The 25,892-nt window shown below is 42.1% G+C and overlaps 1 protein-coding gene and 1 long non-coding RNA gene across 3 annotated transcripts; both read left to right on the top strand.

The window, feature by feature from the left end:
* Positions 1–1,932: 1,932 nt before the first annotated feature.
* Positions 1,933–6,021, top strand: LOC129858367 (uncharacterized). The gene is made up of 2 exons (XR_008760015.1): positions 1,933–5,058; positions 5,204–6,021. It is a non-coding gene; the product is annotated as an uncharacterized LOC129858367 (long non-coding RNA).
* A 3,914-nt stretch (positions 6,022–9,935) lies between these two features.
* Positions 9,936–25,110, top strand: LOC129858361 (N-terminal kinase-like protein). 2 transcript variants are annotated; one of them, XM_055927533.1, is made up of 18 exons: positions 9,936–10,557; positions 11,893–12,033; positions 12,381–12,503; positions 13,077–13,297; positions 13,674–13,764; positions 13,924–14,079; positions 14,242–14,400; positions 16,791–16,898; positions 17,014–17,127; positions 17,304–17,459; positions 17,625–17,813; positions 19,949–20,024; positions 21,112–21,318; positions 21,520–21,665; positions 23,453–23,539; positions 23,942–24,247; positions 24,454–24,532; positions 24,657–25,110. In XM_055927533.1, exons 1-18 carry the CDS (start codon positions 10,450–10,452, stop codon positions 24,779–24,781), a joined length of 2,592 nt encoding a protein of 863 aa, XP_055783508.1. In that variant the 5' UTR covers positions 9,936–10,449; the 3' UTR covers positions 24,782–25,110. The 2 variants fall into 2 exon arrangements, with proteins under 2 accessions (XP_055783508.1, XP_055783507.1); XM_055927532.1 differs by having other exon boundaries at positions 9,937–10,557; positions 24,654–25,110.
* The last annotated feature ends 782 nt before the right edge of the window (positions 25,111–25,892 follow it).

Genomic DNA, 25,892 nt, shown 5'->3' with positions numbered 1-25,892 from the left:
CAGTCACTGGTTACAGTGAGATGCTTCCTCTTGAGTGGACAGCGTGATGAAAAACAGTCAATATTCAGATCCCCAATAACTTCACCATGCTCAAAGGGATATTCAATGTCTGTTTTTTTGTTTGTTTTTTTACTCATCTACTAATATGTGCCCTTCTTTGCGAGGCATTGGAAAATCTCCCTGATCTTTGTGGTTGAATCTGTGTTTGAAATTCACTGCTCGACTGAGGGACATTACAAATAATCGTATGTGTGGGGAACAGAGATGAGGTAGTCATTCAAAAATCATGTTAAACACTATTATTATACACAGAGTGAGTCCATGCAACTTATTATGTGACTTGTTAAGCACATTTTTACTCCGAAAGTTATTTAGGCTTGCCATAACAAAGGGGTTGAATACTTATTGACTCAAGACATTTCAGCTTTTCATTTTTAATTAATTTGTAAAACAATTTCACTTTGACGTTGTGGGTTATTGTGTGTAGACAAGTAATACAAAATCTCTATTTAATCAATTTTAAATTCACGCTGTAACACAACAAAATGTGGAAAAAGTCAAGGGGTGTGAATACTTTCGGAAGGCACTGTAGAAACATCTTGTGGAAAGGGTTCTACATGAACTCAAAAAGGTTCTACCTGGAACCAAAAATGATTCTCCTATGGGGACACCCGAAAAACCCTTTGAGGTTCTAGACAGCACCTTTTATTCTAAGACTGTACTCTCCTTCATCAACCTGCTAGACTGGTCTGGGCTTGTCCCTTATGATTTCATTGTAATGTATTTAAAAAAAAAAAGTAACTTGGCAAGCCAGTTAAGAACAAATTATTATTTACAATGACGGCCTACACAGGCCAAACCCAGATGACCATGGGCCAATGGTGTGCCGCCCTATGGGACTCCCAATCACGGCCGGTTGTGATACAGCCTAGAATTCAACCAGGGTGCCTGTAGTGACACCTCAAGCACTGAAATGCAGTGCCTTAGACCGTTGCGCCACTCGGGAGCCCCATCTCAGTTTAATGGAGACTGAACAGCCTACTCAGATCCAATAATAGGTTTTGGGGCCTCCTGCATTGCTTTTAGAGATTATTAATTCCTAGTTTGATCGCCATCACGACATCTAACTAGCGAGTGATGCAGGAATTCTGTGAAGTAGCTTTGTGCCATCTAGTGGTGAAGGCAAACTCATTCCTATGCCCTCCAGAGTCCAGTCTGTACTTTTCCATACAGATTCACAATCACATACTGAGACTTTTGTTAGATTCTCAAGATTCTTTTGTAGAATCTTCTAGATATGAGAGGCAAAAAATGTCCTTGGTGAGCTGATATTGATAATTGGGTGTCTAAAAAGACAGATTGACCTAGATAATTCAAACATTTACCCCCCCAATTATTCCATCATCTTGTTGTGCCAAGATATCTAATGGAAAAGCTCATTATAAAACACAAACAAACCTGCTGGTGAATAGATAGGGGTTTGGTTTCTGATGTAGGCTAAATGAATTATCATCACTTTTCTTTTACAGCATATGGACCGTACAGGTTTGTTATGGGCTACTGTAGCCATTTTGAGTTTTTTTCTGATGATGTTATATTTGGAATGCCCATGATGAGTCATTTTACAGCTCCTCCACTTATTTTTGTTAAAGTAAAAGGAAACTGGTTTGCTCTCCCACAGTTATCAACTAGCTCTTCTACAAATGTCTAGTTGTTACATTGTTTAAAAACGGGTGAGATTTATTGGTTGGTAGGCTACATAATGTTCGACATTAAGAAAATTCAAATTCAGCAATGCAGTATAAGGGAAGTAGACCCGGTAGAATAAACCAGTGAATTCCAGTTTAATCCGGGTTGTATGGACTGTTCACATCTTGCTCTGTATTTATCCGAGCACCAAATGCGGTGACGTCAGCTGTTGTTATTCGAAAAGTATGTCGAATGACTCCCTTTTACAACAGCAGCCTTTTGTAACCCGCGAAATGAGAACACGTCATAATACATAATGGCAATATTTACAGTACTGTATTATGATTTGCAAGTTTGACGCTGTTGTTAACAAATGTACATAGATAGGTTGGTTCATGAGTGAGATGAAAGCAATGCAAGTAAGTACATTTTGATAGACTCCCACATTTACCAAAACTCTTTTTTTATGACCAATAAGTAGGTTTGTACGCTTGTGTTTCACGGTGAAGTAAAAAAAAGTGTAAGTAAAAGTACGCAGCCATTTCATAAATGCGCGACAAATGTGGCCCTATTTCGTGAATCACTAGGTCGGAGGTATTCTTATTGTGACGTTAGCCGCATCACAAGTCGTGTATAAATACCACCCGCAACCCCCTTCCAACTCAAACTCGTTATTGATGCGGTTTTACTGTACTGCGTTGGTTGACGGTTCGTTTTCGTCAAGATGTAGTTTTCCTGAATCTTTTATTAGGTTACTTTAATTTTAGTTCCGACTAATGATGGCTAAGACTAATATGTAACAGGTCTCGTGTGAAGAATGTAGTATGGAAGTTTAAATTGATCAGATAAAGTAGCTATCTAACGTTACCGCTAGCTTGTCTTTCGACGCCTACATTATTTGTTGCCTCATAGCTTTTTTGCGATTGTTGCTTTTACTTGAGTACTGAATTACTTACGATTCGTATGCATTAACATTATAGCTGTAAGAAACGATCAAGCTGACGTGTCCGTCTCAAAAGATGAACGCCACAACGAGGTTATCGTTAGGTGCCAGGGAATTGTTGTCCTCGTCAGTTACGTAGTTAAACACAGGAGAATGCTTATTTTTCTACGATAAGTAACAACGAAAAAGTCACATTTGTTAACTACGGTACCTGGCCAAGAAGGCAAAATGAGCGTGTTGTGGCGCAGTTGTGGGCCTGATTTAAAAAATCGCGACGTGTGAAGATATAGTGGAGAAATGGCTGCCCGGGTGATTCAGTGCTGGTGCAGCTATCTGAAGTCCATTTTTTTGAAGATCATGAAAGAATCAGGTTGTATAAGTGTCATTGAAAGAACCAAGTTACAAGACCAGAACTTTTTGAAAAGAGTGAAGCCATTCGAATAGCCAGCTAAATATTTGAATAGAAGTTGAGCGTAGGTCCCACTTATCCGAGACAGTATAGCTATTTCAATGCGGATAGTAGTTTGTTAACTTAAAATGACGACTAGCTTACAAGAGAAGAATTTTGAACCCTTGGGAATGGGCAGTAAAATGTACCATTTACAAGACGAGCATCTTCTGAAGAAATGAGAATGGCCAGCTAAATATTTGAAGATCAAGTGAAGCGTAGGTCCCTTATATCGGAGGCAGTTTATATACTTCAATGCGTTAGAAGTGTTGCTTTTAATTGGTTGCGCATCAGGAAATAAAATTTATCGTGGAAAAGCAACCAAGGTACAAGACTAAACTTTTCAAAAGTTTACGGTCTGATTATAGCCAGCAAAAAATGGCTTAGGTTTTATGTAAACTGAGTAAGTGCTGGTAGTTTGTCTCGTATCAGTATAGGCAACATGTGAAATAACCAAGTTACTGATCTTGAAACATATGGGAAGTTGTGAAGCCTCTTGAATAGCCTATTGTAATTTGGGCTGCAGTTGCCTTTTGATCATTTGAATTATTTTTTTTTAACCTGAAGCGAAGTACAATATGTGCTTAAGATGGGGAAACCTTATTTCAATGGCAAACTAAATATTGGAAGATAATTTAACCAACAGTGCCTGTTAGTCATTTAAGCTACTTCAAGAAGTAAAAATGTTTTGAGCCTAAAACGAACAAGATGTGCTGCCGATTACATTTCAAAGTACAGCAGTTGCTTTGCTAGCACTAGCGGTAGTTCAAGGAGTTGCAGGCTCGTGACGTTGCTTTGTCACGCTTTGATTAACTTTTTCTTAACACAATTGGCTCTAGTTGGCGAAGAAAAGAAGATTTCTGTAGAAGAATGGACTGAGTTTGTTTTTTGAAGGGGTGGGGGGGCACTTAGCTAGTAGGCAGTTTGTGATCAGACGAGGAAGGACGACTTCAGGATCAGGCAAGAACCAGGCAGAGGGAAACTGGGAAGACCAGCGGGGAGCCAGGCAGGATCCAGGTGGATTGCGGGAGGAGCAGATGGGACCCAGTTGAGCGAGCGGCACGCAGCAGAGTTCATCAGAGGGAGCGAGCCAGATGGCAGGGTAGCGATCATCCCAGAGTGAGCTGAGAGCGGCGCAGTCCCAGGTCGAGCGTTGCCCTAAAGCAGCCAGTGGGTCCCAGCAGCAATGAGGCAGACGAGAAAGGGTCAACTAGCTTCGCAAGTGACAAAAGTGTTTGTATGATGGGTAGCGGTATACAGTAATGTTTAACTAGGCCAAAAATCTTCGCAATTTGTCAATATTAAATCTGTCAACACATTTGCTCGCGAAGTTTTCTTCCTCTTTCAGGTAATGGTAAAGTGTTAATTTTCCTGGTTGCTGCCCCTTCCTGTGTGATGTCTGCTGTGATGAGTCCCCCTTGGCCTACTTGGTAGAGAGGACTGTCTTAAAGGATTTCACCCTCCTGCAGCGCAGATGTAGTACCCCCCGGGCGGAGGAGTTTCTTCTTCATTGAGTTCAATAGGTCTACCTCCCTGAGAAGTGGTCTACATGGCAGTGTTGAGTCGAAATTCTTCTGTACGTTCGTGCTGCTTTGGTGCTGAGCAGCTACATCTGCTGGTTAAAGTGAGCAGTGAGTTTAAATGCATGAGATGATCATGTGGGGGGAGTAACTATTCCCTTCAATAAATATTGATATCAAATTTCTATTTGCCTTTGTAATGGTAACTGAAAGGGATTATCCCTGCATTTAATTTGTAGTATTGGTCAAACTGTGGTGCATTTGTGGATGGTGGGGGGGGAGACTTTTTCCGAGTTCTTCTTTTCACAGGCTCGCACCTTAAAGCAAACCTGACCATCCAAGGGAGTCCCTCTTTAGTACAGCCCACCACATTAATCAAAACGGTTGAGCACGTCCCCTAACAGATAATTCTAAGGATGGATCAAGGGAAACCTCTGGTGTTAAAGTCATGTAGGAAGGTATTTTGTGCTAGTTTTCTGTAGTGAAGTTAATCATTTGCATATACTGTTTTTCTTCCAATATTTTGTAGGGATACACACTTGGGTTCTGGGAGGGTTGTGGGGTGTTAATCAAATATTTTCCTAGAATTTTTTTTCCACACAGCTTCGTGTAAAGCAGCATTTTAAAGATCCAAATGGCTAGCGTTGAGGTTTGAGGAGCAAGAAGTCAACCTGGTGGTCCACGTCTTTCGGGTTTCCTTTTGCCTTGTGGTGTGGATATTCCTTGGTGTCTACAATGGTGTAGCAGGAGGCGGGCCACATTTTGGGATGTGAACTTGCGGTGTTCTACCAGGGAGTGTGGTAACCCTTAACTTTTAGGCTGATGCATTTTATATCCTGGAGTTTAAATTTGCATTTGGAGTTTCTGGGTTCAGGGGAGGGCTTAACTGTGACTCTTCCAGATTATGACCAACCCCTCAATGAAAGAAACCGGAGGTCTACATCTCCCCCGTCTTAAGGAGAACAGCTGATGCCTTGAGGCCAGTGGTATTTAACTGTTTCTTGTGGAAAGTTATTGACTTGGTGTTAGTGATTTTGTGTATTTTAATTGTATTTTAGCAACTGTTAATACAATTTTGATAGTGGGTTGATAACTGTCTGGGTTTGTATGGGTGGGAATGGTGGAAGTCTTGTTTTCCCTTTTGCGTTTTCCAGTGTGCTGTGTCCTACGCTTTCAATACTGAAGATCAACAGGAACGCCCCTAACTCATTGTATGTAGAGGTTTACTATTGCGTCAAAACACCTCATTAGGTCTCAAGTAAGGTCCCGTACAAATGTTTTTATATTTCATTAATATGACGTTTGGCAACTTCCCTTAATTGCACTCCTTTGCAAATTAGTTAAATGTTTTGTATTGGTGCAACTGAACTCTGTCAAGGAATCATAATTGGTAATAAATGCATAGCTTGTTGTGATTTGAAGACAGTTTTGGTATGCATTTGTTATTCTGGGGGACTCTTGTGTGGGGGCTTTTCTTGTGCTTTTTCAGGTATGACTTAGCTTGGTGCTTTTAGATCACGGAAGTGACCTGGGCTTGATGGCAGCTCTTACAAGGTGGAAAGTGACGGTTTCAGATAAGTTCAATCCAGCTTGTATCATGTCCAAAAGTGGGAAAATTCATGACATGGCACCTGGTTGTCTGAATGGGCCCTATTGCGCCTCGGTTGATTGGTTTTCAATAGAGAAGCATCTACTTAGCAATACAATAACTCCGCCACTACTTGTGGTATGTAGAAGTTGCACTGCTGTGCTTTCACTGAGTGCAAATCTCTTTGGAGACTTCAACTCAAACTGTTATGCTAATTATATGAAGCATATTTTGTCTACGGGTAACATGTCAGTGCTATGAGGGTGGGGATATGGCTGTTTGTTTTTGATCTTTCAGAATTACAAAAGCCCAAACGAAGACTGCCATCTACCCATGACATGACCACAGGAATCGCCCCTCCTTTGAACTCCTCTACACAGGCAGGACAGTTTGGACACCTTCATTACATTAGACCATTTCTAGTTTGCTTATGGCTTTCCTCAGCTACCAGCACTTGTGCAACTGTGCAAGGAGCAAGCAGTCTTGTATCGTAGTAGCCTTTCAGTCCTCAACTGTATAGCATATTTGGTTTTCCTTTGTTGCTGTCATGCAACTGTGACAGCGTTCCCAAATTAAGGTAGCTGAGGAACACTGCGCAACTGTGCAGCTGTAATTTGGACTGTGCAGTGCAATTGTTTTGCTTTGGATTGGTAGTTGAGGGTTGGGAGGGGAATTCTGTACTTTTTCTCTACAGAAATTTGAGTACGTCTTGGTGAAGCACGAATGAAGTCTTCTGACCTGGCGCACGTAGTAAGGTGTTGGTGTACCTTTTCAGTCTTCATTTCAAATCAAACTCCAGACCCCTGCCATGTTTTGTTCAATGGACATCTTGAACTGGCTTTCTGTTAACCTATCGTTAATAACCATCGTCATGCTTTTACTGGCATATGCCCTTTTCTTTGGTTCAGAGCCCTACTGCTTTGCATCTTTAAAGTAAGTTGAGTAAAACGTTATGTGAATACTGTGGTGGTTTGTGTAGAAACCTCTTTGTTTCAGATCATTATCTGTCTCTGTCTGCTGACTGCGCCTCCATCTGAATGTAACGCCGTCGCAGGACACTCGTCAAATGAATGTGTCCCCTGAATGAAGTACCTACCATCTACCCCCTCTGCGCTTGAGCCTTGTCAAACCCCCCCCCACTCAACGGTCTTCAGTCTCCTCTCCCTCTGTGCTGTCTGTGCTCCTTTCCTTTCCCTGTTTTGGTTTCTCAGGTGACAATTTCTCATCCGACGTAAAATTGTCATGAATTGGCATTTGTTATCTGCCTCTAACTGCGTGATGGAACACTGAGAACCCAGTCACTTTCAGATCAAGAGCCACAAGCTTGTCTTGCTGAAAATTGAGCATCACTTGAGTTTCTTGGTTACTAAGTTAAGTCATTTTTGTTCCCTTTTGATTTTGAACACGCCATGGCTATGTTTTAACACAACCTTTTGACTCTGCATGCATATCAGCTCTGCGTAACATTTTGAACTTCAAAATGCGCAACATAACTTTCATATAGTTAATGTGTAAAGTAGGCACATTCCAGTAGATGTTGGGAGGGTGGGTGCAACACTTTCTTCCTTCCTTTCAGATATCTCTTGAGTGAACTTGTCGTTACTGAGTGCTTGCAGCTGCAGGGAGTCACGGGAAGTGTCTTGGTTTGATCCAGTTCTAGGAAGTTGAGAGCATCAGTGTAGAGAAACCGGTTGGTTGTGGTTTGTACGGTTTCTGTCAGTCAAAGTAAATGACAGCTTAAAATATTTTCATTTTCAGGGATCTGTTTTGGGGGGGGGGGGGGTGTAATTGTTCCTCTTGTCTTTACAGCTTCAAATCTAACAGCTCAGTCGCAAGTTTTACTGGCCTCTGAATCTGGACCAATGTCGGTGATAAGATCTACACTTATGTTGTGAATTTGTCTTACTGGTATCATGGATGACATGTAGTAATGATGTGGAATTGCTCTTATGGCATTGAGTGTCTTTCTTGGGTTTGCTGGGGATGGGGAAACCAGTTGTCTTTTCCTCTAGTTTCAGGCTTGCGATGATGCTAAAGTCCTCAGGTTCGTGTAGAGCAGCAGGTGCAAGGGTTTTTCTTTTCCTGGGGGAACAAACCCTCTGGTTTGTTCTTCCAGGTTTTGCTTTTTGTCCTTGCGCAAAAAAAGCAAAAGACTCCGGTGGTGGCACTCCTGATAGTCCTCAGGACGGGGTTCAATTCCCTGCGGTGTCTTTGCTTTTCTCAACCTGCTGCTTAGTTGGGTAAGCTAGTTAAAATGGGAGCCTAGGTAGTTAAAATAAGTTCTAGGGTCATATTGTGATTTTTTTTTTAAGTTCAAGTATTGTATTTTTAAGTTATTCAAGTATTGTGTTTTTAAAATATTGACAGTTGCCATAGTTATTGAGTGTTTAGTATGTGCCCCTTGTGGAAACTTTCCGTCCATAAAATTCTCAATTGCAACCAAATATGAACTGTTCCAACAATGTTTCTACTTAGGCTTGTTTGCCAAACCATATGTCAGTTAAAAGAAACTGGTTTCTACTGGAATTTATTTTGTTTCGTCTATCGGTTGAGACATCATGACTTGCAGTTCAAGAGATGAGTTTGATTTACTATTTTATGAATAAAATCTATGAACTGTACAATTGTGTGCTGTCATACCTCATTGCAATGTTAACCAGGTAGGCCAGTTGAGAACAAGTTCTCATTTACAACTGTGACCTGGCCAAGATGACGCAAAGCAGTGAGACAGTTAAACAAATGTACAGTCAACATAATATAAATATAGTGTGCAAATGTAGGGAGGTAAGGCAATAAATAGACCATGGAGGCAAATTACAATTTAGCATTAGCACTGATGTGCAAGTAGCGCTACTTGGGTGCAAGAGGATGAGTAACAATGAGGTAGTTAAGTGTGCTATTTACAGATTGGCTGTGATCGGTATCTTGCTTGACAGGATTGATCAAGTACCAGAGGTAATGGTGCATGTCAAGTACAATCACACTGCATTCAGTGTGTCATTTACTGATTCGCCAACGTTTTACTAAATATACAAACCGGTTCTGTCTGGCTCAGTTGGTAGAGCACGGGGCTTGCAATGTCAGGTTTGTGGGTACAATTTCCATGGAGAACCAGTAAATGTTAGCTTTGCCCTCTACTAAAGTGTGGCTATACTGACAAGTCAATCAACAGTTGTACACAAAGCGTCATGGGGGGTTTGTCTAACTCGGGGTTCCTAAACTCTTTCACTGGGGGGCGCCCTTCCAGCATTGGAACATCCTGCGTGCATGGGCTCAAGCACTGTCAATGATGGAAAGAATATTGCAGGTTTAAAGATTATTTCCTGCAATGCATTTTTTTTCTTCATGTAAACCTGTTAAAGCAACATTTCATACAAATCTATACATTTTGCCATGTGTTCTCTTGTGATGAGTGAAAACCAAAGGCTTAATCCTTTAAACGTGACGTGGGCTAGTTGATCTGGACTGTTCTGAAAGTTATACATAGCTCTCGAAGGTACGCAATGACTAACATGACAAGAACTGATGATGCACTACCCAATTTTGAAATTGCACCTTGTGCAGTCTAAAACTTTCAAGAGTTTTTTTTGTTTTGCGGGGCCCACCCCACAATTTGGGAGCTAGTAACCTTTCGTTGTATTGGTGCATACATATTGTAATTATTTTTTGAATATTCTGTGTTGACGTCAACCGCCTGTATTCAATAGGGTGCAGCGATGCTATGCTACTAGCCCATTTGAATATCCATAGCCATCCGAGACAACTGATAGTGTTTTTTCTCATAGTTGACGGAATGTCACGTGTCCTACATTATTATTACACTCGTAACAACTTAAACATTACGAAACTTATATTCGATCAAATAAGCCATTCATGTTCTGAGGTTGACCAAATTCGACATTGACCTCCATACAAAACATGTTGCCTGGTAGTCGAAACAACGCAACCTATTGGTTGGAGACATATTTCCCACCGAGTTGGGCTTCTCTTCCTCACTGCTGTAAATCGGTCTAGAACGTAAAACGACAGGGTCAATGTTCCCATGGCCACAGAGGCAAATATAATTTATTTATCGGTATTAAAATATAAATTCTGGAAGAAAGAAGTCAACATTTGAGTCGCCCACTGCTCACTCTGCTTTCCCCAAGGTGTGGGACGTAAAGGAAGGAACTGATTTCTCTGGAGTGGCCAGCTTGCTAGCTAGCAGGCTGCGGTTCGCCATAGCTGTTGTTTACTTGATGTAGGCTGGCAGAAATCAGAGATGTGGTCCTTTTTCGCTCGGGATCCAATCAAGGACTTTAATTATGACATTTTACCGGAAACTCAAGAAACGTCCGGAATATGGACACTACACCGGGGCAAACGAAAGGTAAATCAAATTGTGGGGGCAGAAATATATTTTAAAAGAATAATTATGTCTTGTTAGTTAGGTAGCGGTAAGCTGATACAAGTCAAGGTCTCGCTAGCTAGTTCTTTTTGGGATGAAATTGAATGTAATTTCCATACATGATTATCTCGATATATATATAACATTGTCAGGATATTTATCGCCTACAGAAGCTAAAACAGCACTGTTAGCTAACGTTACTGCTAGGCTAGTATAGATACTACCTAACTAGTAGGTTTTGTTTATGTAGGGCCACGTATGAGAATACGTCGATCTCCGCTAACTATCTAACGTTGGCTAGCCAGTCACTGCCTAACGAGTTAACAACCTCAGCTAGTTAACGTTAGTTACATGCGAAATGTATTTCGACCAACTAATTTCATGGAGTGGTGTAAAAAATAATTTCAAGTACTAGCGTTACTTAAGTAGTTTTTTGATTTTATATTTTTGACAACTTTAACGTTTACTTCTACATTCCTAAAGGAAATAATATACTTTTTACTCTATACATTTTCCCTGACACCCAAAAGTACTCGTTACATTTTGAATGCTTTAGCAGGACAGGAAAATGGTCCATTCACGCACATATCAAGAGAACATCCCTAATGCAACAGATCTGGGGGATTCATTAAACGTTTGTAAATGATGTCTGAGTGTGTCCCTGACTATCCATAAATAAATACAAAAACAAGAAAATGGTGACGTCTGGTTTGCTTAATATAAGGAATTTTACATTATTTTTGACATTTACATTTACTTTTGATATTTAAGTATTTTAAAACCAAATACTTTTAGACTTTTACTCAAGTAATATTTTACTGGGTGATTTTCACTTTTACCCGAGTCATTTTCTATTAAATTATCTTTACTTTTACTCAAGTATGACAATAGGGTACTCTTTCCACCACTGATATCATGACGAATAAGGATGTTTGCAGTGTCAGTCTTGTTTTGACTGGTAGCTAACTAACTAGATGCTAACGTTATCTACTTCATTCGTCATCAAAGGTTGCATTGTTTCCTTTACTTATTGTTCAAAACCATGGGAATGCAATGGTATAACTTTTGATGGCAGACTTGGCTAGATGTCGTTATGTGTTTCACCTGAAATAGCTACTAGACAGACAAATTGTGTGGTGACATGACAACACTTATTGCAAGGTACAGAACCAAACACCACCTCTCCTGTGAGTGTGTTTGAGGCCTTTGGCCTCACCATGGAGACTGTAACTTCATCTCTCCTAAACCACAATAACATCTCTCCTCATACCAATGATGAAACATGACATTGTCACATTTTGACATCTCTCTCTTCAGATAGGTGGGGAGCCAGTATCAGTGTTCGTGTACGAGGTGTCAACAGGGACAGAGGAACAGACCCAGCTAGCAAAGGCAGCGTTCAAACGCATGAAGACCCTTCGACATCCCAACATCCTGGCCTACGTAGATGGATTGGAGGTGTGTGTCTGTCGGTGTGTTTCACCCCAAATGCATATAGTGTAACATCACAATATAGTTGATATTTAAAAGGCAAACAACAGGTTTCAGTATTTTATAACTCTTTTTCTGTCACCATTGTCGCATTCTTTTGTATCTGTTTTTATTTTCATTGTTTTTCATGCAGACTGGTGAGTATCGACTGAATCAGTTAGTTCCCCTGTTTACCAGTTCTATAGAGAAACAGTAGCTAGTGTGCTAGTCGTTGGTGTACTCACCATATAATAGAAAAATACTTAAAAGACTGTAATGGACATTTTAACCAAGTCATGAATGCATTAATGTTGTCTCTTTCTGGTGCGTTGCAGACGGAGAAGAGCCTGTACCTGGTCACAGAGCAGGTCACCCCCCTGGCAGCCCACCTGAAGGCCCAGTCAGACCGGGGGGGCTCTGGGGAGCTGGAGATGTCCTGGGGCCTTCATCAGATTGTGGTCAGTACACTGGAGGGGAGATGAGTGTTCTGATTTCCTCATGTGTTTCTGTATGTTGAGTTCTGCTTGTCCTTTATCAATCCTCTTCCACCTCTACTCCATTATCCTTATCCCTTCCTCTGTCTCTCTCTTTCTCTCTATCAATCTCTTTTTCAATGGAAAGGTGACAGAGAAGAAGGCCCTTTTCTATGTTAATCAAACAGTACTGAATGTTCTCTAAACACCAGCCCGAAAGCCTCATAGGAGGTCACAACATCAGCTGCTACAGAATAACACAGTCTCACAGATACATTATCAGTGTGTCCCAGGCCCAGAATGGAGCCAAAATTTAACCATAACATTCAACACTGGCAGACAGTTGATACTGGCAGTTAAACAGGTTGAAGGTCGAAACATCAGTACTCCGTAACAACAGATGACTGTAGACTAACTTCCCACAAGGGAATACATCTGTCTACGTCTTCCCATACCTAAAATCATGTTTATTACATAGCAATCCATATCAACAGTAAATCAAATAGAGGAAACTAATTAATAAAATAATTGCTCACACATGCTATTTCCCCCCTGTAGAAAGCCCTTAGTTTCCTGGTGAATGACTGCCACCTCCTTCACAACAACCTGGGTATCTGGGCTGTGTTTGTGGACCGAGCCGGAGAATGGAAGATTGGGGGTCTGGACCACATGACACCAGAGAACGAGGACGCCTCCACATCACTACCCTCCGCTAAATCTGTTCACTCTGACATGGACAAATACGACCCACCTGAATCACCAAATGGTGGAGAGAAATGGTGAGACGGACAGACAATCAGTTAAGAATGAGAGGGTGTAAAATACGGATTTCATTGCAAATTGTATTGCTGGTATCTCACATACAAAGGTTTTAGTTCAATGCTTGATGTATTCTGAAGATACTTAATATTTGTAGTATGAAGTATATCTCTTGGGCTCCCGAGTGGCGCAGCGGTTTAAGGCACTGCATCTCAGTGCAAGAGGCAACACTACAGTCCTTGGTTCGAGTCCAGGCTGAATCACATCCGGCCATGATTGGGAGTCCCATAGGGCGGCTCACAATTGGCCCAGCGTTGTCTGGGTTTGGCCGGGGTAGGCCGTCATTGTAAATAAGAATTTGTTCTTAAATTTAAAAAACAAATCTCTGTGTTCCAGGGCTGGGGATGTGTGGCGACTGGGCTGTCTGATCTGGGAAGTGTTCAATGGTCCAATGCCCCGAACCTCCTCCCTACGCTCCCTCGGAAAGGTACCCTCCTCCCCCACCCTTTACCTTCTAACATTTTACCAGAGCTTTACACATTTTAAGGAAATCCTAAAGTGATTCTAATATCATCCTGTCAAAATATCAAAGGTCATGAATTAATTGGAAGTGATTTGAAATGTATTTTGGTATGTTGTCCCTCAGATCCCTAAAGCATTGGTGCCACACTACTGTGAGTTGGTAGGGGCCAACGCCAGGGCCCGGCCGAACCCAGCTCGCTTCCTCCAGAACTGCAGAGCTCCTGGAGGATTCCTTAGCAACAGCTTCGTGGAGAGCAACCTTTTCCTTGAGGAGATCCAGGTACAATTCCTGACCTCCATCTCCGCTATAGAAAAAGCTTGACACGATAGAGATGACACAGCTCTCATTGAAATGTTGGCTTTTCGATAAAAAAAAAAATTCTGTGAAGTGTGAAATATCTATGTATCTTATGTCTATCTAACATATATCTTTGTGATCCAGATCAAAGACCCAGCAGAGAAGCATCAGTTTTTTCAGGACCTGAGTGAGAACCTGGACTCATTCCCAGAGGACTTCTGTAAGCATAAGGTGCTGCCACAGCTACTCACCGCCTTTGAGTTTGGCAACGCTGGTGCGGTCGTCCTCACACCTCTGTTTAAGGTATGTGTGCTGTGGAGGCAGCGAGGAGGGATTCAGATAGGAGAAGGAATCACCGGCCTGGCATTGAATTGCTCCTCTGTTTTATGCAGAAGTGGGAAAACTATGTAATATCTATGTAAAGCATAATCATTGGAAGTGGTTTGAGTTAAAGCCATTTCTGGTGTAACTGAGTCAGGTTTGTAGGCCTCCTTGCTCGCACACGCTTTTTCAGTTCTGCCCAAAACTTTTCTATGGGATTGAGGTCAGGGCTTTGTGATGGCCACTCCAATACCTTGACTTTGTTGTCCTAAGCCATTTTGCCACAACTTTGGAAGTATGCCTGGGGTCATTGTCCATTTGGAAAACCCATTTGTGACCAAGCTTTAACTTCCTGACTGATGTCTTGAGATGTTGCTTCAATATATCTACATAATTTCCCATCCTCATGATGCCATCTATTTTGTGAAGTGCACCAGTCCCTCCTGCAGCAAAGCACCCCCACAACATGATGCTGCCACCCCCGTGCTTTACGGTTGGAATGGTGTTCTTCGGCTTGCATATCTCCCCCTTTTTCCTCCAAACATAACAATGGTCATTATGGCCAAACAGTTCTATTTTTGTTTCATCAGACCAGAGGACATTTCTCAAGAAAGTACAATCTTTGTCCCCATGTGCAGTTACAAACCGTAGTCTGGCTTTTTTATGGCGGTTTTGGAGCAGTGGCTTCTTCCTTGCTGAGCGGCCTTTCAGGTTATGTCTATATAGGACTCGTTTTACTGTGGATATAGATACTTTTGTACCTGTTTCCTCCAGCATCTTCACAAGGTTCTTTTGCTGTTGTTCTGTGATTGATTTGCACTTTTCGCACCAAAGTACGTTCATCTCCAGGAGATAGAACGCATCTCCTTCCTGAGCGGTATGATGGCTGCGTGGTCCCATGGTGATTATACTTGCATACTATTGTTTGTACAGATGAACGTCGTACCTTCAGGTGTTTGGAAATTGCTCCCAAGGATGAACCAGACTTGTGGAGGTCTACAATTGTTTTTCTGAGGTCTTGGCTGATTTCTTTTGATTTTCCCATGATGTCAAGCAAAGAGGCACTGAGTTTGAAGGTAGGCCTTGAAATACATCCACAGGTACACCTCCAATTGACTCAAATGATGTCAACTAGCCTATCAGAAGCTTCTAAAGTCATGAAATAGTTTTCTGCATTTTATCAAGCTGTTTAAAGGCACAGTCAACTTAGTGTATGTAAACTTCTGACCCACTGGAATTGTGATGCAGTCAATTATAAGTGAAATAATCTGTCTGTAAACAATTGTTGGAAAAATTACTTGTGTCATGCACAAAGTAGATGTCCTAACCGACTTGCCAAAACTATAGTTTGTTAACAAGAAATCTGTGGAGTGGTTGAAAAACGAGTTTTAATGACTCCCAACCTAAGTGTATGTAAACTTCCGACTTCAACTGTATACACACACACACACACTACCGTTCAAAAGTTTGGGGTCACTACAATTTCCTTGTTTTTGAAAGAAAAGCAAAAAAAATTGTGCCATTAAAATAACATCAAATTGATCAGAAATACAGTGTAGACATTAATGTTGTAATGACTATTGTAGCTGGATATCTACCTACATATGTGTACGGAGGCCCATTATCAGCAACCATCACTCCTGTGTTCCAATGGCATGTTGTGTTAGCTAATCCAAGTTTATCATTTTAAAAGGCTAATTGATCATTAGAAAACCCTTTTGCAATTATGTTAGCACAGCTGAAAACTGTAATAAAAGAAATAAAACTTCTATAGACTAGTTGAGTATCTGGAGCATCAGAATTTGTGGGTTCGATTACAGGCTCAAAATGGCCAGAAACCGAACTTTCTTCTGAAAACTGATCAGTCTATTATTGTTCTGAGAAATGAAGGCTATTCCATGCAAGAAATTGCCAAGAAACTTTAGATCTCGTAGAACGCTGTGTACTACACCCTTCACAGGACAGCGCAAACTGGCTCTAACCAGAATAGAAAGAGGAGTGGGAGGCCCTCGTGCACAACTGAGCAAGAGGACAAGTACATTAGAGTGTCTAGTTTGAGAAACAGACGCCTCACAAGTCCTCAACTGGCAGCTTCCTTAAATAGTACCCGCAAAACACCAATCTCAACGTCAACAGTGAAGAGGTGACTCCTGGATGCTGGCCTTCTAGGCAGAGTTGCAAAGAAAAAGCCATATCTCAGACTGACCAATAAAAATAAAAAATTAAGATGGGCAAAAGAACACAGACACTGGACAGAGTAAATCGGCATAGAAGGCCACCATCCTGGAGTCGCCTCTTCACTGTTAATGTTCCGACTGGTGTTTAGCAGAAGGTTCCTTTTTCCATCTCCTTGTTCTTTCTGTCTCTGTCAGGTGGGTAAGTTCCTGTCTGCGGAGGAGTACCAGCAGAAGATCATTCCTGTCATTGTAAAGATGTTCTCCTCTACAGACAGGGCCATGAGGATACGACTGCTTCAACAGGTAGTGTACCACACGTCAGAGTACAGAGACGGCCATTACACCAGAATGAGTGTTTGCTGCAGATCTCTTGTTTTATTCCTCTTTCCAACCCTGTCCTCATCTCTCTTTCCTTCAGATGGAGCAGTTTATTCAGTATCTAAACGATGCAGCGGTGAACTCGCAGATCTTCCCTCATGTTGTTCACGGTTTCACAGACACAAACCCAGCCATCAGAGAACAGACTGTCAAGGTATAACTGGCTTACCCAGTCTGTCAGACTGTGATTAACATACTCACACGACCTGATGGCTTCACTCACTTCTTCATTCAAGTGGAACTGACAGGGTTCCTTCCCTGTGGTTAATGGTGTTCCCAGCGCTCTGTTCTTGTGTTTTTTATGCCTCTGTCTTTCTCTCCGTTTCCCAGTCCATGCTGCTGCTGGCCCCCAAGCTGAATGAGAGTAATGTAAATCAGGAGCTGATGAGGCACTTTGCACGACTGCAGGCGAGAGACGAGCAGGGACCAATCCGCTGCAACACCACCGTGTGCCTGGGAAAGATCGCCCCCTACCTCAATGCTGGGGTAACTCACTCTCTCTCTTTACCCATCTCCCCTTTTCTCTCCCTCCCTCTGCCTGCCCCTTTATTCTCTCCCTCTGCCTGCACCTTTTTCCCCCTCCCTCTGCATGCCCACCTCTTCTCCCTCTGCCTGCCCCTCTTATTTATGCCCCTCTCCTTTCCTCCACAGACGCGGCAGCGAGTGTTGATCTCTGCGTTCTCTCGGGCCACTAAGGACCCGTTTCCTGCTTCTCGGGCGGCCGGGGTTCTGGGCTTCGCGGCAACGCACAACTATTACAGTGTGACGGAGAGCGCAGCACGAGTACTGCCAACGCTCTGTACCCTCACCGTTGACCCTGACAAGAACGTTAGAGATCAGGTGAGAAGCACTACAAACACCTTACACCCCTCACACATTGAACCACAGGACTGGGACATTTAACATTCTGTTTAGAAATATTTCACCAAAGACAGGCTAAAGCTGCTTCTCCAATAGAAATCCCCGATCACACTTGTAGGCGATGTCATGGCGACGATGACTAGCTAAGCTCATGCGTAGAAACACATCGTCAGCTCTAGCATTGTCTTGCACCGAGTTGCGCCTGTACAAGTCGTCAAATCAAAAGCACTCCTTTGGTATTGTTGTTTTTGACGAAAATGAAAATTTGTCACTCACGAGGTTAGAGTTGTGCCTTTAGATTTCGAGAAAATTAACAAAATTTACTTCTCAAACCCCAAACCTTGGCCTGATCTTTTTCACAAGCGTTCCCAGATGTCTCACAATGTTGTGCCTCTGGATTTAGAAACTCTGTGATTTCACCCTGCAACATTCCATCTGCAATTGTGTGTGACAATCTATTTTTCCCTACACTCTCATTTCACATTGCAACATTCCATCTGTAATCAGGTTTCCATCCAACCTTTTTATGCGAGTAAAGTACGTCGTATAAAAGAAAAGGTTACGACAGGCCTGATGGAAACTGCAAATTTGGCGGTGAACTTTCCAAATGTCGACAAAAAATATATACTCGATATGGTGGGATGTTTTTGTGTCTAAGATGTAATTACCGGTATGCTAGAAATGTCAGTGGAGGTGCTTTTATGTGCAAATATTGATATAATAACCATATTGAAGTAAACTTCGAGTCATGCGATGACATGTTGAATGCTCCTCCCACTACGACTCGGGAAAGCATGAAGTTTATTAGGTTACAGATGAAATAAGTTGCGATGAACTTCACAGGGTGGTGAAAGTACACAGTGATGAGCATGATGCTCCTTTCTGATAAATATCCAGGGTCTTGTTCTGGTGACACGATCATCTATGCTTCTTTCTGATAAATATCCAGGGTCTTGTTCTGGTGACATGATCATCTATGCTTCTTTCTGATAAATATCCAGGGTCTTGTTCTGGTGACATGATCATCTATGCTTCTTTCTGATAAATATCCAGGGTTGTATTCTGGTGACATGATCATCTATGCTTCTTTCTGATAAATGTCCAGGGTTGTATTCTGGTGACATGATCATCTATGCTTCTTTCTGATAAATATCCAGGGTCTTATTCTGGTGACATGATCATCTATGCTTCTTTCTGATAAATATCCAGGGTTGTATTCTGGTGACATGATCATCTATGCTTCTTTCTGATAAATATCCAGGGTTGTATTCTGGTGACATGATCATCTATGCTTCTTTCTGATAAATATCCAGGGTTGTATTCTGGTGACATGATCATCTATGCTTCTTTCTGATAAATATCAAGGGTCTTATTCTGGTGACATGATCATCTACGCTTCTTTCTGATAAATATCCAGGGTTGTATTCTGGTGACATGATCATCTATGCTTCTTTCTGATAAATATCCAGGGTTGTATTCTGGTGACATGATCATCTATGCTTCTTTCTGATAAATATCCAGGGTTGTATTCTGGTGACATGATCATCTATGCTTCTTTCTGATAAATATCAAGGGTCTTATTCTGGTGACATGATCATCTACGCTTCTTTCTGATAAATATCCAGGGTTGTATTCTGGTGACATGATCATCTATGCTTCTTTCTGATAAATATCCAGGGTTGTATTCTGGTGACATGATCATCTATGCTTGACTGCTGTTTGACAAATAAAAATAATCTTGTTCTGTAGTCCATAAGACTCTCATCATGTAGGCTATACCTGCACTGGATCTGCCAGCTGTTCGTTAGCGCACATGCCAATACCAGAGTGGGTACATTCACTATATAACGCTACATTTCTGGTGACAAAACCATCAGTAGAGTTGAAAAGGCAATGGAAACCCATTTAACTTGTATTTTTTTATTTGGTACATGGTCATTTTTATGTGCACTACATCATCACACTCATACTTTTATCCACAACAAGTTAATTTGATGGAAACACATCTCTGGTGGGAAAATCATAAATTTTATTTATGCCTATTTTAGAATATTTGCATGAAAATCTGTCGCCAATTGGATGAAACTTATTTTTTTCTGTCCTTCCTCCCTCAGGCATTTAAAGCCATCAAGAGTTTCCTGACAAAGCTGGAAACTGTTTCTGAGGATCCAACCAAGCTGTCTGAAATAGGTCTGTAAACAAGCACTGTTCTCACATTAAAGGGATACTGCGGGATTTTGGAAATGAAATCCTTTATCTGCATCTGCATTTTTTGTAATTTTTTTTGTGTTCAGTATTTAATTGTAATTTTATTTCACCTTTATTTTACCAGATAGGCTAGTTGAGAACAGGTTCTCATTTACAACTGCGACCTGGCCAAGGCAAAGCAGTGCGACACAAACAACAACAAAGAGTTACACATGGAATAAACAAACGTACAGTCAATAACACAATAGAAAAAGTCTATATACAGTGTGTGCAAATGAGGTAGGATAAGGGAGGTAAGGCAATAAATAGGCCATAGTGGCAAAATATTTACAATATAGCAATTAAACACTGGAGTGATAGATGTGCAGAAGATGAGTGTGCAAGTAGAGATACTGTGGTGCAAAGGAGCAAAATAAATAAAATAAAAAACAGTATGGGGATGAGGTAGTTGGATGGGCTATTTACAGATGGGCTAGGTACAATGATCTGTGAGTTACTCTGACAGCTGGTGCTTAAAGCTAGTGAGGGAGATATGAGTCTACAGCTTCAGTGATTTTTGCAGTTTGTTCCAGTCATTGGCAGCAGAGAACTGGAAGGAAAGGTGGCCGAAGGAGGAATTGTCTTTGGGGGTGACCAGTGAAATATACCTGCTGAAGCGCATGCTACGGGTGGGTGCTGCTATGGTGACCAGTGAGCTGAGATAAGGCGGGGCTTTACCTAGCAAAGACTAATAGATGACCTGGAGCCAGTGGGTTTGGCGACGAATATGAAGCGAGGGCCAGCCAACGAGAGCATACAGGTCGCAGTGGTGGGTAGTATATGGGGCTTTGGTGACAAAACAGATGGCACTGTGATAGACTGCATCCAATTAGCTGAGTAGAGAAGTCAAGGATCAGTAGGATAGTTAGAATGGTAGGATAGTCAGTATGAAGGAAGTTAGATAGTTTCATGAGTGAATGCTAACTAGCGCTAGCTGTACCTGAAGACTTCCAGTCATTGCGCTATGCTTGTTAGGAATCTGAGTACAGCCTTTGAGTGTCTAATATTATTTATCTCCCTTTCACCCTAGAAAAGGATGTGATGTCATCACCCCAGCCGGCGGGGGCAGCAGCCAGTTGGGCAGGCTGGGCAGTGACGGGGGTGTCCTCTCTGACCTCCAAGCTCATCCGGACCGGCCCGGGGGCAGAGGTGGGCGGCCCGGCCGACAACAACCCTGTTGCTGCTGGTACTGCCTCTCCTCGCACTGGGAACCCTGTGACAGATGGGGTACCCGTGGGTAAGGAACTGAGTTATGAACATGATACCTCTTAATCACCCAGATCTTAGATATGTTTCTGTTTAGGTCATTGTGTACATTAGGGTGGCATCCCCCACAGGAACATAGGAAGAGCTGGCAAAGCTGTACCCATCAGTCCACAACTTACATTCACCTTTCACCTCACCGTTCTCTTCATCCCTACATCTCTCCTTCCTCCAGGCTCTGAAGTTAAACCACCACTGGCCTCCATGACTCTACCCTTTGCTTCTGGCCTTGCTATCCAATCAGACTCCCCTAAGGTGACAGAGAAGGACGAGGAGCCAATTGGAGAACGTTGGGATGACGAGGACTGGGGAAGTTTAGAGGTACAGTTGAAGTCGGAAATTTACATACACTTAGATTGGAGTCATTAACTCGTTTTTCAACCACTCCACAAATTTCTTGTTAACAAACTATAGTTTTGGCAAGTCGGTTAGGACATCTACTTTGTGTATGACACAAGTAATTTCCAACAATTGTTTACAGACAGATTATTTCACTTATATTTGACTGTATCACAATTCCAGTGGGTCAGAAGTTACACTAAGTTGACTGTGCCTTTAAACAGCTTGGAAAAATCCAGAAAATGATGTCATGGCTTTAGAAGCTTCTGATAGGCTAATTGACATCACTTGAGTCAATTACAGGTGTACCTGTGGATGTATTTCAAGGCCTACTTTCAAACGCAGTGCCTCTTTGCTTGACATCATGGGAAAATCAAAATAAATCAGCCAAGACCTCAGAAAAACAATTGTAGACCTCCACAAGTCTGGTTCATCCTTGGGAGAAATTTCCAAACTCCTGAAGGTACCACGTTCATCTGTACAAACAATAGTACGCAAGTATAAACACCATGGGACCATGTAGCCGTCATACCGCTCAGGAAGGAGACGCGTTCTGTCTCCTAGAGATGAACGTACTTTGGTGCGAAAAGTGCAAATCAATCCCAGAACAACAGCAAAGGACCTTGTGAAATGCTGAAGGTAACAGGTACAAAATATCTATATCCACAGTAAAACGAGTCCTATATAGACATAACCTGAAAGGCCGCTCAGCAAGGAAGAAGCCACTGTTCCAAAACCGTCATTAAAAGGCCAGACTACGGTTTGCAACTGCACATGGGGACAAAGATTGTACTTTCTTGAGAAATGTCCTCTGGTCTGATGAAACAAAAATAGAACTGTTTGGCCATAATGACCATCGTTATGTTTGGAGGAAAAAGGGGGAGGCTTGCAAGCCGAAGAACACCATCCCAACCGTCAAGCACGGGGGTGTTAGCATCATGCTGTGGGGGTGCTTTGCTGCAGGAGGGTCTGGTGCACTTCACAAAATAGATGGCATCATGAGGATGGGAAATTATGTAGATATATTGAAGCAACATCTCAAGACATCAGTCAGGAAGTTAAAGCTTGGTTGCAAATGGACAATGACCCCAGGCATACTTCCAAAGTTGTGGCAAAATGGCTTAGGACAACAAAGTCAAGGTATTGGAGTAGCCATCACAAAGCCCTGACCTCAATACCATGGAAAATTTGTGGGCAGAACTGAAAAAGCGTGTGCTAGCAAGGAGGCCTACAAACCTGACTCGGTTACACTAGCTCTGTCAGGAGGAATGGGCCAAAATTCACCCAACCTATTCTGGGGAGCTTGTGGAAGGCTACCTGAAATGTTTGACCCAAGTTAAACAATTTAAAGGCAATGCTACCAACTACTAATTGAGAGTATGTAAACTTCTGACCCGCTGGGAATGTGACAAAAGAAATAAAAGCTGAAATAAATCATTCTGTCTACTATTATTCTGACATTTCACATTCTTACAATAAAGTGGTGATCCTAACTGACCTAAGACAGGGAATTTTTACTTGGATTAAATGTCAGGAATTGTGAAAAACTGAGTTTAAATGAATTTGGCTAAGGTGTATGTAAACTTCCGACTTCAACTGTAATTGACATGGATGGCATTTGACAGTTGGGTCCGTGGGACGTCAACTGTCACGGAACATGGGAAACATGGAAATAGTGTTCTGTTTGAGTGAAAGACAGAGATTAATGACATAATTGATCACTCACTCTCTCCCTTTCTTTATTTCTTTCTTTCTTTCCCCACCTCCAGGACCCAGAGAAGGTACAGTCAGCAGACCCAGATGACTGGAACTCCTCTGATTGGTCAGGAATGTCATCAGTCAAAAAGAAGGCCAGTGTAAGAGGAGTTCAAGGCAGAGTGTTTTGAAGGCAGAGTGTTTTGAAGGCAGAGTGTTTTGAAGGCAGAGTGTTTTGAAGGCAGAGTGTTTTGAAGGCAGAGTGTTTTGAAGGCAGAGTGTTTTGAAGGCAGAGTAAAAGATAATAGCACTGTAAAGTAACTACCACTCACACTTTTTGAGGAGAAATGCACTTACTGTGATGTGTGGTTCTCACCTAGGTATCTTAAGATGATTGCACAAACTGTATTCTCTCTGGCTAAGTGTGTCTGCTAAATGACAGGAATGTATTTACATATTCATCTGCAAAGTGTTGAAAGTTCCAGCCTACTGAACAGTGGTCCATGATCTAAAACCGTTTGAGTGCTGAAACTTCATTCATTGCTGTCTCCGTCTCCATCCAGGTGTCTCTAGCCTCCTCTGAGGCAGTAAAAAAGCAGAGCTCTGATTGGAGCAGCTCGGGTTGGGATGCCGACGACAGCTGGTCAAATGAGAAGGAGGCTGACAGCCAGGGTCAGAGTTCACCGGGAGAGGATGGGTGGGGCAATGACTGGGAGGAGGAGGGTAGGACTGCGCCAGCCACTAAGAGTGCTGCTTTGCCGGAGGGGGTTCGGTTAGCCAGCGAGTATGACTGGGACATTAAGGGAGACACGCAGACTGACTTCCTCGCCAATGTGTCTCAGAGAGCAACGCCCACCCCCACTGCTACGGTGAGGAGTTGAGGGGGGCTTTATAAATAAAAGACTTTGACAGGAGGAGGCTTTGTGTTTTGAAGAACTGACTAGCAGGTTTGTCAAAATGGAAAAGTTTGGTGTTGATGCTAAGTGTGGAATGGTTTTGATGTGGAAATGGAAGGACATCACGGTGTGTTTTTTAATGCGTGTGCATTCTGCATGTGTTTTCTGGTTCATGCTAGGTTGGCGATGGCTGGCGTGCAGAGCCTGTTGGAGACTGGGGAGCCGAGGAGAGCTGGGAGTCTGTGGACGGAAGTCCAGGTGAGTCTCAACCTGCTCTAACGTCTCTACTCCATTATTTCTCTCAATGATCTGAAACCAGGGAGTCATTTAACAAGATGCTATTCATCACGATAACAGATGTCTGTCTCTATTTCCTAAGCAGGCCTAAGCAAGGCAGAGCTGGCCAAGAAGAAACGTGAGGAGAGGAGGAAAGAACTGGAGGCCAAACGGGCAGAACGCAAGGCAGCTAAGGGTCCTCTCAAACTGGGCGCTCGGAAACTGGACTGACTGGAAGGACAAGGAGGGCTGGTGGAAGACGGGAAGCAAAGCAGACCGTGTGCTGTGATAACCTTTCCCTGACTCCCACAGAGAGGGTGGACTGTATGGAAGGATCAACATTCCATAATCAAAAGAACAAGAGACACTGTGAACTTGACGACAGTCAGTGCAAGCTGCTCATTGTTTGAGAAAGGGATAAGAGGCTGAGACAGGACTCATCCAGAATCTTCTGGAGTTTAAACATGACATATTTACGTTGTAAAGAAGTGTATTTGTCTGAAAAGGACTGTGACAAAAAAATCTGAACATGTTTTTATAAATAAATTATATCAATGTTGTTAGGTTGTAATTTCTGGTACAAAAATCCAGACATACTCTGAGAAACTCAAGCTAGATTTATTCACCACAGTGGGTGTTGCAGCTGCACAGCACACCTAGAGGTCACACACGGACATACTGTATATTTATACCTTCCGACTAGGCAGAGTCACTTCCTTGTATTTCTAAGATAAATAGTCTCTGTTGCTGGACAGGAACTGAGTCTGTTCCTCCTCTTGGTGTTCTCGTGTCCCAGCCTGAGTCCGGAACCTTCCTGTTCCTCCGTGCCTTAGTTATTGGGAGTACACATTCCTACAGTCGACTGCCCTCCACTAGATAATTACACTTCTCATGCACAAAGAGCTGAAACTTAACAATACTTTCATTCTCTAAGAATATAAAAGATCTATATATTCATAATAAGAGTATTTAATGATATAAAACTATGGATATTAGACAGTGCTATAGAACAGTTATTAGGATCCATCAGCTGTAACCCCAGACACATGGTTCCTATTCAACTCTCATGGGATCATTCTGGTACTCAGCCTTTGTACTTTACCTGTTCCCAAATACAATGCACATCGATCATTCCAACTGACCCATAACACGATAATTACTACTGTTAGGCTAATTATACAATTATAAACAGATTCAAACGTGCTCAAGTCAAATAGTCTCTAAACAAATATATCAAGTGTGTGTATATGCTGAATGTATATTTGACATATACACATAAATGGGTTATGAATGTTTTATATGAGCTGTCACTGCAGAAATAAGACTGATAGTCTTCATGCAT

This window comes from Salvelinus fontinalis, chromosome 6 (assembly GCF_029448725.1).
Source record: "Salvelinus fontinalis isolate EN_2023a chromosome 6, ASM2944872v1, whole genome shotgun sequence".
Classification (NCBI taxonomy): Eukaryota; Metazoa; Chordata; class Actinopteri; order Salmoniformes; family Salmonidae; genus Salvelinus; species Salvelinus fontinalis.
Note: the sequence above shows the minus strand (reverse complement) of the source record. Positions and strands in the feature narration are given on the sequence as shown.